The sequence below is a fragment of the Geotrypetes seraphini genome, chromosome 1 (genome assembly GCF_902459505.1).
Source record: "Geotrypetes seraphini chromosome 1, aGeoSer1.1, whole genome shotgun sequence".
NCBI lineage: Eukaryota > Metazoa > Chordata > Amphibia > Gymnophiona > Dermophiidae > Geotrypetes > Geotrypetes seraphini.
The window spans coordinates 300,046,275-300,061,053 of NC_047084.1; the positions used below are offsets into that span (position 1 = coordinate 300,046,275).

Sequence of the window (14,779 nt, forward strand, 5' to 3'; positions counted from 1 at the left end):
CAGACAATGGAGATTTAATTCCTCTCTACTTGCGGAACCTGATTTTATCCCCACCATCACTGACGCCATAAACGAATTCTTCTCCACCAATTTGCCAGCCCATACCTCTTGGACTAATACATGGGATACTTTTAAGGCCTATATTCGGGGAATCATCATCCAATATTCCTCTCATCTTCATTCCGTCAGGAAAAAGCAAATCAAAGACTTAGAGCAGCGCATTCACATTGCAGAATCTAAACATGCTTCTGACATATCTAATATCCCTATCCTAACGGATCTTCGCAAGCTACGTTTCGAATATAATTCTTTACTTAGCACTACTGCTGCTCGGTCAGTATTTGTTCAAGCATCTACGTACCACGCGGAAAATAACAAGACCAGACACTTGCTTGCGAATCTTCTAAAAAAATCTTCTACTCAAACCTCTATTCCATCTATCAAGGACCCCTCTGGTACCCTTCTTACTGGGACCTCCGCTGTGGCATCTCAATTTCTCTCCTTTTACCAATCATTATACTCTTCTGATTTATCTTTCTCGGCCTCCTCTGCGGATTCTTTTATGGACATGCCTCATCCGATGGTCTCTCCAGCTGACTTGCCTCTTCTTGACAAAGCATTTACGGCACAGGAGATCCTGGAAGCCATTACTTCTCTAGCCCCCAAGAAATCCCCCGGACCAGGCGGTCTGACCACTGAATTTTACAAAGCTTTTCTGCAGACATTATTACCCCACATGCTAGCCTTCTTTCACTATCTTTGTGCCCATGGGAATGCTACTGGCTCTTTTACTGAAGCTACGCTGATTGTATTCCCGAAACCGGGAAAAGACCCTCAGGACGTTAAAAATTACCGCCCTATTTCCCTTATTAATGTAGATGCCAAGATTTTAAGCTGAATGTTATAAGCTGAATGTTTCTAAGTCTGAAATTATGCCATTAAACTGTATAGACGTGCAGTCGGAGGTCACGAGACAGGATTCCTTTGGTCCCCCCCAAAAATAAAATATCTCGGAATCTTTTTTGGCCCCTCCCTGGATTCCACCTTACAATTCAATATTGAATACCTCATCTCCACCATCCTTACATGTACTCGCAAGTGGTCTCCTCTCAACCTCACTTGGTTTGGATGCCTTTCTACCATCAAGATGATGATTGTCCCTAAAATTAATTATATCCTTAACATGCTTCCCATACTTCTTCCACACGCTATCTACGCTCGCATGGAGAAACTCCTTGTGGACTTTCTTTGGCAGGGGAAACAACTCAGAATTGCGCTTAAAAAATTGAAAGCCCCTCGTGCTTGGGGGGGTGTTAATTTCCCCTGCCTTAGAAGTTATCACATGGCCTACTTACTAACACAAGGTTCTCTTTGGCAGGATTCTGATCCAATTTCCGCCATCCCTAATTGGCTACAACTTGAATTCACCTTGACAGATCCTTTTATGCTTAGGCATGTCCCTTGTTTGCCTCTTATTACGGCCATAAAAACTAATCCTATTCTTCAGAGCACATGGTCCGCAATTTGTTATGCTGACTCCATTGCCCCTCATAAATGGGCTGATTCTTCGTCAGCTCCTATATGGAACAACCCTCGTATCACGATTAATAAGGAGATGGTGGCGTGGAAGAGATGGCAACAACTGGGGATTTGGTATATTCATCATCTCCTCCAGAATGACCAATGGCTCTCTTTTTCCGATCTTATGGTCAAATTTCATATTCCTCAATCTCAATACTTCCTCTGGATTCAGCTTCATCATAGTCTCAAATCAGCTTTTCCATCTTCCTCTTCTCTCACTACTCCCCCTGACTTACCCAACCTGTTTCTTTCCTATTCTACCATGAAAGGTCAGACATCCAAGTGGTACAAATATATTCAATCACACACCACTACACCCCCACACGATACCATAGCTAAATGGGATACTTCATTACATACATCATTCTCTGAACAATCGTGGCTACTCATGTGGCCTAAATTACTGAAGTCTCTTCGTTCAGCCTCCCACGCACAAATAGCTATATTCTTATATCACAGGGCCTTTTGGACTCCGGCTAAATCAGCCAAAATAAATCGGTCATATGATGGTAGTTGCTGGACTTGCAGGTCCCCTGATGGCTCCTTACTTCATATGCTCTATTTATGCACACATGTCTCCTCTTTCTGGTCGAATGTCTGGTCTACAATTACCCGTATCTTACATATCACTGATACTTTCTCCTTTGATTTACTATTTCATGGCTCTTCAATTCTTTCTTCCCCTCTTTCCATCACTCATGAACGATTGTTAATTATACTTTTATTCACCGCTCTCTCCATTATCCTCCACAATTGGAAGGATACCACTAAACTACATGTTACTTAATGGTGGAACTCTATATGTCTCCTGGTGAAATATGAACGTCATTTTGCTGAATGTAATAATTCCATGTCCACTTATGCAAAAATTTGGTCTCCAGTACTTGAGTATTGTAAAGCAGATCCTTGACTTCTACTTTTTCATAATAATGCTTGCTGTAATTTACCTTACCCCTTATCAACTGTTCTCAGGCTTTTCTCTGGTAGTCATATTTCTCTTGTTGTATATACCATTTTCTTTTCTTTTTACATTTTATGATGGATCAATATGTCTGATTACTATGACTCATTATTAGAACACATCTTTTGCTGGGTGTACACCCTTTTCTTGAACTACTGTATACTCATCTTTTTCCTTTTTATGCATTTATTCCTTTGTGATTATTCTTTCATTGTGGATGCACTTCACATTTGTTAATGCTATTGTTATCCTGTGTTCTTTTGAACACCCATATTGTTGGCTTTATATTTCTTCTCATATATAAAATCAATAAAACTTTTTGAACATAGATTCAACACTTTCATTCAATGACCATCTTAATTCTCTAGTAAAAAAAATGTTTTTTTAGTCTCCATATGTTGACGAAAGTGAGATCCTGTTTCCATCATCAACACATTGTTGTCCTTGTTCAATCAATCATCCTTTCAAGGCTGGATTATTGTAATTCGGTCTATTTAAGCTTGACCAAGAAAAGCTTTCAAATGATCCAGAATATTGCTGCTAATCTGATCTTTGCAAAAAGTAAATTTGATCACGTCTCTCCGCTCCTGCAAAAACTTCATTGGCTTCCAATAATTTTCAGGGTTCATTTTAAATGTGAAACACTCAATGGCTAAAGTAGGCAAAGTCTTCTTAATCAAAAATAAGTACAACAGTCAAAACTGAAGACTAATATAAAGAGTTCTTGCTCATATCGCTATACCGCTCTCAGAAACCTGTAAGGTTAAACACAGCTGTGTTCTGAAACCACTTTGACAGGTGATAGGTATCATTCATTGAGCCGGTATATATATATTGTATATTTTTGTGCAAATTACTGCAACCAGCTATACAGCTCCTATAAAGTGCAACGTGTAATAAATATTTAAAACGTATATGAAAAATATATATCAAAAAATTTAAACATTGCACTTATCTCATATGAGCTGGTTCGTAGTTAACGAATGGCTAAACGCCCTACGGGACCCGTTTCACCATGTGTATAGGCTTCTTCAGGGGTCATATCATTGAAAAAGTGCGGCGTGAATTACGTCTGCCAGCGCCATTTTTTTTTTTTTTTTTTCTTGTGCAGACGTAATTCACGCCGCACTTTTTCAATGATATGACCCCTGAAGAAGCCTATACACATGGTGAAACGGGTCCCGTAGGGCGTTTAGCCATTCGTTAACTACGAACCAGCTCATATGAGATAAGTGCAATGTTTAAATTTTTTGATATATATTTTTCATATACGTTTTAAATATTTATTACACGTTGCACTTTATAGGAGCTGTATAGCTGGTTGCAGTAATTTGCACAAAAATATACAATATATATATACCGGCTCAATGAATGATACCTATCACCTGTCAAAGTGGTTTCAGAACACAGCTGTGTTTAACCTTACAGGTTTCTGAGAGCGGTATAGCGATATGAGCAAGAACTCTTTATATTAGTCTTCAGTTTTGACTGTTGTACTTCATTTTAAATGTGCCTGCTTAACATTTAAGATCTTGCATGGCATCCTTCCTCCTTTAATTCCCCTGTCTTGGAATTCTGTAAGATTCTTAATAGATCTACTAAAAAATTTAAATTGTCCTTTCCTACGTTGAAAAGGCGTTACCTACATTGGCAAATTAGGGAAGTCTCTTACTTTTCCAAAATTACTGAGCTGTGGAATAATTTTCCTATTCAACTGCGCGTTCTGGGCTCTTTCCAACCATTTCGAAAACATCTGAAAACTTGGCTATTTTCAAAGTAGTAAATTCCGCTCCTCTCCATACTATGCCAAATCCTTATTGTATCTGTTCTCATTGCTAATTTCTTGTAAACCGTGCCAAGCTCTACTGTTATAGAGAAGATGCGCAATATAAGCCTGTTTAATTTAGTTTAGACTTAGGGCTCCTTTTACAAAGGTGCGTTAGAGCCTTAATGTGCAGAAAAGTGCACGCAAATTGCCATGTGCTAGCCGCTACCGCCTCCTTTTAAGCAGGCGGTAATTTTTCAGCTAGTGCACGCTAATCTTGTGCGTACGCTAAAACCGCTAGCGCACCTTAGTAAAAGGAGCCTAGTCTCTCCCCAATAGATTTGTCCTTGCCCTCTCTGAATGTCCCTTTTACTTTATAATCTAATGGTACAGCTGACTCCTTCACAAGCTTTCTGCTTCTAAACACCTGAAACAAGTTTTACTAAAAGTTTTTACTTCTATGACAAGCTTCTTTTCAAATTCTCTTTTAGCCTTCCTTTTCAATGCTTTACATGCCAGTGATTATGCTGCTTCCTGATTTCTTCATTTGGATCCTTTTTTAAAAAATTTTTTGAAAGATGTTCATTTGGCTAGAATAGCGTCTTTCAACTCCCATTTTACCCATGATGACTGTAGTCTGGCCTTCCATCTTTTTTAAATATGTGGAATTCCAAGATGGTGGGCTTCCATGGTATTTTTAAACCAACTCCAAGCCTGATTTAAACTCTTAGCCTTTGAAGATAATCCCTTTAGCTTTTTTTTTTTTTTTTGGGGGGGAGGAGTTCTTTTTAAATTACCAGTTCCCTCTTTATCATAGTTACACTATCACCAAGCGGATCCAACAGTTAATCTCATACTAAGTCCCTCATTCCACTAAGGCAGGGGTGTCAAAGTCCCTCCTCAAGGGCTGCAATCCAGTCAGGTTTTCCAGGTTTCCCCAATGAATACGCATGAGATCTATTAGCATACAATGAATGCAGTGCATGCAAATAGATCTCATGCATATTCATTGGGGAAATCCTGAAAACCCGACTGGATTGTGGCCCTCGAGGAGGGACTTTGACACCCCTGCACTAAGGACTATATCTAAAATAATCCTTCTCTTGTAAGTTTTTGAACTAGCTGCTTCATGAAGCCATCATTTATTTCATCTGCTACTGGTGATTTATCCCCCCCCCCCAGCTGAAGGGATGCCCACTCCCTCCCGCCGCTGGTGATTCCCACCCCCCACCTCCCTGACACATACACCCCCTCCAGCAGGAGGGATGCCCACTCCCTCCTGTTGCCGGTGATTCCCACCCCCCCGAATCTTGTTCCAAGTACATCTTCAGAACCTTTGATAATACATAAAACAAGTGGCTTTGCTGTTTTTTCCCTTGATCCTGGTGCCTAGGGGGCACTGTACCTTTAAGAGCTGCTTTCCATTTCTCTCCATGGTCTGCCTGATACTTGGCAGCCTTAGAGAAGCCCAAGGCGGAGTTGTATCAGTTTGTCTCAAATTTCCACAGCAGTGATTGGGAATCATGAGTTTTTCACTGAAATAGAGCCTGCATCTTTGATTGCCTTAGGTCAACTGTAGGAAGGTGACTGTATTAAAACAGAGGACTTCTTCTCCAACAGTAATGTATATTTCAAAGTAAAGCCACTATCATTTCCAGACCTTTTTTTTTTTTTTTTTTTTGCTTAGATGCCAATGTCAGTATGGAGGGAGGAGGAAGCACTTTGCCAGTTAGTAACTTTGCCTCCAGAAATGTTTCCTTCCTCTGGTAACTAACTTTAATCCATTGGGAGGAAAGGAAAGACTGTGACACATATATGCACTGCTGCTTTTCCTTTTTTGGAAGTCATTACACTTTGTTTATAATTTTTTCTTTTTGTTTTATCTTCTTTAGATGATAAGGGAGAGTCCTGTCTGTTTGGGCTGGTGGAAAAAAAACAAACAAACTGGGGGGGGGGGGGGGGAGAGGAGGGCTGCAGGTGTGGGACACCTGTGTATGCTCAGAGAGCCTGTCAAAGGCTTTCAGAGCTAGGAAAAAGCTGCACATAGGAGCCTCCTAAGTATGTCACCACATAGGGTGTCTGCAACTCTCCTGCTTGTTGATGGAGAGATATACAAAATTCAGAACCATAATGTAGTCTGATTTTTGTCTTTAATGTTTTAACACATTAGATGCTTGATGTTCTGCTACACTTGGTATTTCTCTACTGCCACAAAATCCATCCATCACTATTTACTGATTTCTTGGCACTCTCAAAATAGAAAAAGGAAGCAAAGAGCTAATGATTTCATTCTTTGTTTTCTATAAATGCATAATGTTGAAAATAAAAAATGACGTTTTTCATTGTTTGATGATAAGAGAGAACTTTTAAATTATTTTCTGTAAATAATGATAACCTTTTCTTTCAAAATTAAAAGCATATTTTTACAATTAGATGGAAGAAAAAATAGTTAAATATATTTGGATGATCAAAATTGTCTTACTCTAACAGATGTGCAAAAGGAGGCTGTGGAGGAGAGTGTGATGCTATAATGGCACCACACCACACATTGGTAGCAGCTGGCCAATCAGAATCCAAGGTCTTCAAACATTCTAGAATCATTCATAATGGCATAACAATGCTTTATTGTAATCTCCTTTATTTGTGATGCAAAAGGCAAAATGGAAATAAAACCCTAAACAAGCAGTTTCACGAATAATCAGAAACAATTTCAAAACTGCTCTATTTTATGGCTGCCTTGTGATAGAAGAATAAAGGTAAGTTAGTTCTAATGTCTGATTTCAGTTACGGGCCACTGGAGATAACTTTGGGACAGTTGTCAATATGCATAATATGAACTGTAGCAGCAATACAACATGCTATCATGTGGAAGGCTGGTAATTATTAAAAACTGAGGTATCAAACCCACAGGCTGGACAGTGACATGGAGTTCAATTAACTGAGGAAGAAAGGCGCTTTGATCACTGCTGAATCAGCAACAACTTAACCATCACTTAAGGAAGTACTGAATAACCGCTGTTTGTTGGGTCTTTCGAGTCTCAGGAAGTCACTGCTGGCCCTAGTGGAGCAGTGGATGAGAAACAGGGAGGGGGATAAAGGCCAAGTACCCCAACTTTCCAAAATGATTCAGATGGTTATGAAACCCTTAGCCCTTGCTGCTTTTTAGTAACCACCCAAGCTGGTGCGCAGGACTGTCTGGCCCAGGGCTTCTCAAATCTGTCCTGAACACCTTACAGCCAGTCAAAGTTTTCAGAATCTCCACAATGAATTACTTAAGACAATATATGCACATTACTCATGCATATTCGTTGTGGAGATTCTGAAAACCTGAATGAATACGAGATCCCCAGGACAGATTTAGGAAGCCCTATAACAAGAGGTCTACTGGTTAGTGCACTGGCCAAAATTTATGTGGCGTCCTTGTACAATTCAGCACTCCCCTCTGCTACTGATTCACTGACTGTCCTCATCCAAGAGGTTTTAGCTCTGTATGCCTCCCAGTGCTGTTAAAAACAAGGCACTTGTCAATCTGATTTTCCCTGTCCTTAGACACAGAATACAAGATCTCAAGGTGCTCTTATGGGTCCTGTGTGCTAACATGTCCATTATATCCTATGGACGCGTTCGCACGCGTTAGCATTTAGCGTGCGCTAAATCGGCTACCGCACCTTAGTAAAAGGACTACTTAGGGTTCTTTTTACGAAGGTGCGTTAGGGCATTAAAGCGCGGAAAAGCGCGCACTAAAATGCCACGCGCCCTAGCCGCTACCGCCTCCTCTTGAGCAGGCGGTAGTTTTTCGGCTAGCGCGTGCGCTAAAAACGCTAGCGCACCTTCGTAATAGGAGCCCTTAGTCTGTACAGTATTTTTGTTTTCTATTGGAAACCAACATATTCTTCTTGCTTTCCAGGATTTGTCCCATACTGTTCCAAAAATCACTGGAACCAGGACCAGCAGTAAGGGCTGACAACCAGGGTATTTGCTCTGGGAAGCCCAGAAGGCATAGCCTAAAGATGAGCTCTGGTATCTCTTTCCTCATTACCTGTCCTGGCTCCTGTATATGTAACAGCAACCTTGACTGGGAGACTACTCCATTACTCCAAGCATCTATCTTCTGGGAAGAAATATTTACTTTGATTGCATATAAAACAGATCCTGTGTTCTAGAACCTCTTTCCTATTGAAAAATGCTTATCATTTGTACAATAAACCTTTCAAAATTTTAAAGTCTTTATCATGTCCCCCCCCCCCCCACACACACACACTTTTCTCTCCTCTGTATTATGCAAATTTAGGTCCTTTAAGTCTCAGGACAAAGCAGTTATGTCGTGGGCTCTCCACTGTATGGGTAGCCCTCCTCTGTACTGACGCCACAGTTTATATCTTTCTGAAGGTGTAGCCTCCAGAACTGGACACTGATTTCTAGAGAGATCTCCAATCAATCCACACACAGGCACCATAACCTGTATTTTTCCCCCTGCTGGTTGTTATCTCTTACCATGTACCTGAGAATTCCTCTGACTTGAGTCAGTGTTTTGGCACGCTGTTTGACAGCCATGAGATAGTTTTATCAGTTTACTTTGAGATCCTACTCCTGTTCAGTCCCACACACTCTACAGCAGTGTCTCTCAAACTGTGTGCCCCAAAGAGATTCCAGGTGTGCCACGAGAGATTCTGGAATTTTACTTTATTTTTTAAAAATTTCCTTTATAAGTAAACACTAGAATAAATGACATGTACATTACGTACATAAGAGTCTGTCAGTGTTATGAGTGTCTGTGTGCGTAAGGATACAACCGCCCACACAAGCATCATTTGACAGGATTGGTCTTTGAAAACTTACATCAAGTAATTTTAGTTTTATTTTTCACACTGTAGTTATTCTAATTTGAGCAACAAAGCAATCAAGGCTTTGTTACCATTTGGATCTCATCTTTGCGAACTTGGATTTTCAGCTCTGACAAATTAAATCGAAAAAAAGAGAAGAACTGCAGATGGTGGATGATGAAATGCATGTTTGCTTGTCAACTATTGAGCTGTGTTTTGAGTTAATTTGCACTCATAAACAAGCTCATCCATCGTATTGATTAGCAATTCTATCTACTTTAGTTTCACCATTGTTACAATTACAAATACATAGCTTAAAGAACTTTAAATAAATAACTCTCTAATTTTATTTTTTGTTGGTTTTGCAATTATATAATTTCAATTATAATGTGCCGTGGAAAACATTTGCTCCGTTTAGTGTGCCAAGCTAAAAAAAAGTTTGAGAGACACTGCTCTACAGTGTGCCACTTGGATTTCTGCATCCCTGATGCATGGTTCTATACTTATTTGCCAAACTTTTGGCCTCTTCTTGATTTTTATGCTCATCTAAGAATCCACCCTACTGCAGGTCTTAATGTCATCTGCAAAACATAAGAATAAAACATGACAGCCCACCACAAGCAATAGAGAATACAATATACTGATCCTGGCAAAGTACAGGTCTCGGTGGACAATTCTGGTTAGGAATGAATTATGAAGGAAAAGCGAAAGCTCCTAAGGGGAAACTAAGTGACAACATTTACACCTTATTAAATAAGATTTTAAAAATTATTATAAAAGTTATTAGCAACATGGGGGTATTACATTTCAATAAGAGAATCTTCAAAGGCTTCCCTTAACAAGCCCAACCATGCAGATCTGGATTTAGGCCTAAGTCACACAGGCAAAAGTCTATGAGCTCCTTTTACGAAGGCACATTAGCGGTTTATTGCACGTAATAGTGCACGCTAAACCGCCGTCCGCACTAGCCACTACCGCCTCCTCTTGAGCAGGCGGGAGTTTTTCGGCTAGCGCGGGGGTTAGCGCATGATTATAAGTCGCGCGCTAAAGCGGCTTAGTATAAGGAGCCCTATATTTTGAAAGTGCCAAATACCCAAAAGAATCAGAGAGGAAACTAAAAAAATTAGTAGTAGAAGTCCACAGTTTCTCAATAAGATACCTTGACATGGCCACATTTTTCCAAACAAGTTTGCATCAGGGGTCACAATCTGTTGGATATTATCTCAATTACAGAAAAACCCATTGACTTTTTTTTATCTGGATGACTTCTTGTAAAATACTAATTTTTGGTGCCAAATACCCAGGCCAAAAAGAAGTTCCCATTGTGCATGTGCTTCTTAAAGGGAAGCCTCTGTGGCACTTTGACTAAAGCGCACCAGACAATCGCGCGCAGACAAATGAGCAGAGACAAATGCACGTTGTCTCACCAATTTTTAGGATCTCTGAACTCCTTTCTCTTCTCTCCCCCCTCCCAATTTCCCCAAGCTCTTTGGGATCTGGCTTTGCTTATGGGGGCCCAAATCTTAAATCCAACCCTTACTCTGTGAAACAAACACATTTAGAAGACCAGATGGTATTGTACTAAATATACCTATGACACAATAAAGTCAGTCAGATTTCTTTGATCCCCTATCCATGTCAGGAGAACAGCCTCTGGGACTCTAGCAAGTCCTCTCTTAAAAATGTGGCTCCTTCCTGGCTGTGATGAGGGGGAATTCAGTAGCAATCTGTTGTCTTGCCCCTCTCCCCTCCCCCTTTGCAGGTTTGGAATTTCTTTTTCTTTGGCTATAGAGAAGCACATGGCAGAGGTCAATGACATGTCTCTACCAACTGAGCTCTCATGGAGCTAAGGCCATTTAAACCTCAGGCCATCACCCAACCTAGGATATAAAAATATAAACCCCCCACAAAAATAAGCCATTCTCCATTATCGTATTCCAAACTATTATAGATTCACCAACATGAATCACCAGCTTAGATAGCAAAAATACCTTCACAGTTCCATTGTCTTCCCAGTTAGCTGTGGAGACACTACACTACTTATTATTATTAAAAATAACGAAAAGCAAAGCTTTCTCATTCTAAGCTGGCTAGGATTCATAGTCCTACCTTTTTTCAATTAAATAATCTGAAGGACTACAAATTGCACAGTATTTTCAAGTGGCAGCTTAAAAACAAACAAACCCGACAAGGCGGCTTCTGATCCTTGAAAGCTCATGCCTCAATTAATTAGTTAGTCTATAAGGTGCCACCTGCCTCTATTAGTTTTGGTACACCAGACTAACATGACTATCTATATAGTGTCTTCCTGGCTGAAGTTGTCCAAACTGGCTTGAACAATCTGTTTCTCTAGTCAACTGTCATTTGTGTTCAATGCCCCTACACAACATATAAATATGCTGGGGTCAATAAGATGACCGTGTAGTGAGATCTGGAGACAGTCACTTTCTGGGAGACTTACTGCTGCAGGCACATTTAGAGCAATCTGTTACTGCATGCTCTACAGTGTAGTGTTACTCGTATCACAGTGCAAACTCTTGCAATGAGGAGGGTACACACAGCCTCACTGCACCCTCCCTCTCAGTCTTTTTCAAAGGATTTCCCACAGAAAAGTTAGTGTTATGCCCCTCCCCCCAGCTCTAGTTCTTTCTCGTCAGTTGACACTGAGACCCTCATATCTTCCCCTTCAGTCTTGCACAAACATGCAATCCTTCCTTTGCTCTCCATTCAGCTTCCTCAAACCTGGCTCTGCAGCCAGTTCCTAGGGTCCAGTTTGGCACGGATTTTGCGGAGACTCCGCCTCTCTGCTGCCGGCCGTGCAAGAGAGATGCTCTCTGAATCTGGAGTGGTGCTGCCACTGCTGCTGGAACTGCTGCAGGGCAGGATCGCTGTATGTTTAGGGACAGAAGCCTCAACTCTTAAAGCACGCTTCTTTAGGGAGGTAAGCTTGGCATCCAGTGAAAGAGTGCGGGGACGGCTCCAAGCCTGATCCCTTGGGTGACCAGCAAGAGCACCCTCTTTGGAAGTCCCATTAGGTGCCAAAGCTTTGCTTGGATGGGAGCGATGCATGCATGGACTGGCACTGTAGGCGCTGTCATAGTCTGACGTGATACTAGCGTTAGACGAGGTCATAAAGGTTTGGCAAGCACTGGACTTGGTGGGGTTCTCAAAAAAAGACAGCCAGGATGGGGGCTCCAGACCTCTCTGCAACTCGAATTCCTTCATCCTCTTGGCCAATATATCCGTGACTGTGCTGATGTCATCCATTGTGTCAATAGCTGAAGCCAAAAGGAAGGAAACACATTAGAACTGCTCTTTTTTACCAAAATTTATGGAGAATTTAGAAAACATCTAAAAACACATTTATTTTTGAAGTACTTAGGTAGTTAATTTGTAAAAATTTTATACTATGTAATTAGATTTTTAGCTATTGGTTCTTCACTCTCTAATCTTCTTCAACTTTTATTGTATTTTAAATGTATTTTAAATTATATAAACCGCATAGAACTTCACGGCTTTACGGTATATAAATAAACTGTTATTATTATTATTAGCATTCCAGAATCCATATCCGCTCTCTCCCCCTTGCACATTTTAATTATATGAGCACTTGCATTTTCAACTTTATAAAACTCCATAACTTTCTGCCAGAATAACATTTGATCTATTTTACCTCTTGATCACCCTAATGGACCTGATGGGCCGCCGCGTGAGCGGACCGCTGGGCGCAATGGACCTCTGGTCTGACTCAGCGGAGGCAACTTCTTATGTTTTTATGTTTCATTTTATTATTGTAAGTTAAATCTCTTTCTTTCCAATTATTTATAAAATTTAACCAGACTATAAATGTTCCAACCAATAACTTCCCTGTAATCTTCTGGATAGAATCTCATCCTTTTGTAATCCGCCTAGAACCGCAAGGTATTGGCGGAATAAAAGAAACTAATGTAATGTAATGTAAATATGTAATGCACCTGGAAAGTGTTACGTGCTGCTGTACTGCTTTCTACTCTTAGTCCCACTGGAAGAGGCTGGGAACTCTAACACTGCCTACAGGAGTTAGCAACCAAGAGAACAATCTGCTAATTGAATTTGAGCATGTGGTGCTCTCAGGATCTTATTTTCCAGATAGGATCTGGGGTCAAATGCAGAGCAAAGCTGAAAAGACAACAGCAGTATATAATGCATGTCAGAGCGCATCAGGAAAGAGAGAAGTACATCTGGAAGAACCACCACTTGCTCACCGCTCACAAGCAAACCAAGAGATCAGGTATTAGATTTACTAAACAGAGCAATAAACATGAAAATAAATTTAAAGAGAGGCTTCCTGATGTCTTTCAGCTAAAGAAAACTGGCATTGGAAGATTAGGTAATCCATTCAGCTACTTTATTATTTAATGCTCAGTTTTTCCTGTGTGAAACCTGGACAGAATTTTCCTCGCAGTTCCAAGGCCCATTCCTAGTTTAAAATTGTATTCACTTCTTAAGACTGCTAGGGTGGATGTATCATATACTAATAAGACGGAAACTGGTGGCATTCAACAAAATTAACCAATTTACTAAATTATGAGTTATCGAGGACAAAAATGCTCGTCATCAGTATTTCCAGCCTCTTTATCACGTTTGCTGCTGCAACCTAACATGGCTAGCAGTCTGGAAATTTCCAGCGCTATACGGCCTTATTAGAGGCACTCCTGCCCAAATCTTTGACCAAGCGTGTGCCACCCGTGGAGGCCAAGAGAGCAGCACAGCACCTGCAGCCGACTTGCTTGATGTAAGTGGCAGGAAAAAGGCCTGAGAGGAGGGTTTCCTACAGGTATCATGTTTCAAGACACTTTCCTTACACTAGAAGAGAGAGCAACAAGAACAGGCTGCAGAACAGAGCTGCCAAGTTGCCGCCTCTGTCGATTCATTCATTGGACTTTGAATCCATAATTTTGCTCTGGAGAATTAAGGCTTTGTGGACTAGCCGAAAGTGCAATGCTTTCCTGCCAGTCACTAGAGAAGAAAAGGGCTCCCGGAACACAATTGCCCATACCTTCTCTGCACTATGGTATATTTTATTCCCTCCCCAAACAATAGAAAGATCTTCCTCTTTTTATTAGGCCTGTGCTTCCAAAGAACTTCCCTATCCCTTTGAAATACTTTACATCACCTGTCACTGTAATAGGAGGAGAGCAGAGCCCGAATCTCAGCTGAGACAGCATTATCCTGAAGCAGCAAACCCTCGGAGGAAGAGGGTACAGCAGGGCCAGGAAGAGCTGGTGCCATGAAGGATAGGAAGAAATGAAAGCCAGGAAAGTTACATAGTAAACAGAAGGAAAAAGGAAACAGAAAAGGAAAAGGAAGGAATGGATGTTAAAAGAGGGATTGTGAAAGAGAGGAAAGGATCAGAAAAAAAGAAAGGAAGATGAAAAGAAAAAAAACAAAGAAGAAGCAAAGAAGATGAAAAGAGTAGGGAAGGAAGGAAAATTAAGATAACAAATGAGAAATAAAAAATGGTTAAGGCAAGAAAAGGATGGGGAAGAAAGATGGAAAAAAACACAGGAAAAGACAAATCAGAGTAAGGTGTTAGGGAAATGCACTCAGAATTAGACAAAATTATTCAAGAAACACAATACAGCATACATCAGAAGAAAGGAGACAGGA

General features: G+C 40.6%; 1 protein-coding gene across 7 annotated transcripts in view; it reads right to left on the bottom strand.

Annotated features, from left to right (window-relative positions):
* Nucleotides 1-11,640: 11,640 nt before the first annotated feature.
* RTKN (rhotekin) overlaps nt 11,641-14,779 on the bottom strand; it is a 246,617-nt gene continuing 243,478 nt past the window's right edge. For 6 of the 7 annotated variants that reach the window (XM_033954583.1, XM_033954615.1, XM_033954591.1 and 3 more), the window contains one exon: nt 11,641-12,408. In XM_033954583.1, the coding sequence (XP_033810474.1) occupies nt 11,867-12,408 (542 nt within the window). In that variant the 3' untranslated portion in view covers nt 11,641-11,866. Of the gene's footprint in view, nt 12,409-14,285; nt 14,392-14,779 lie in introns of all 7 variants that reach the window. The other variant, XM_033954630.1, reaches the window with a different exon arrangement.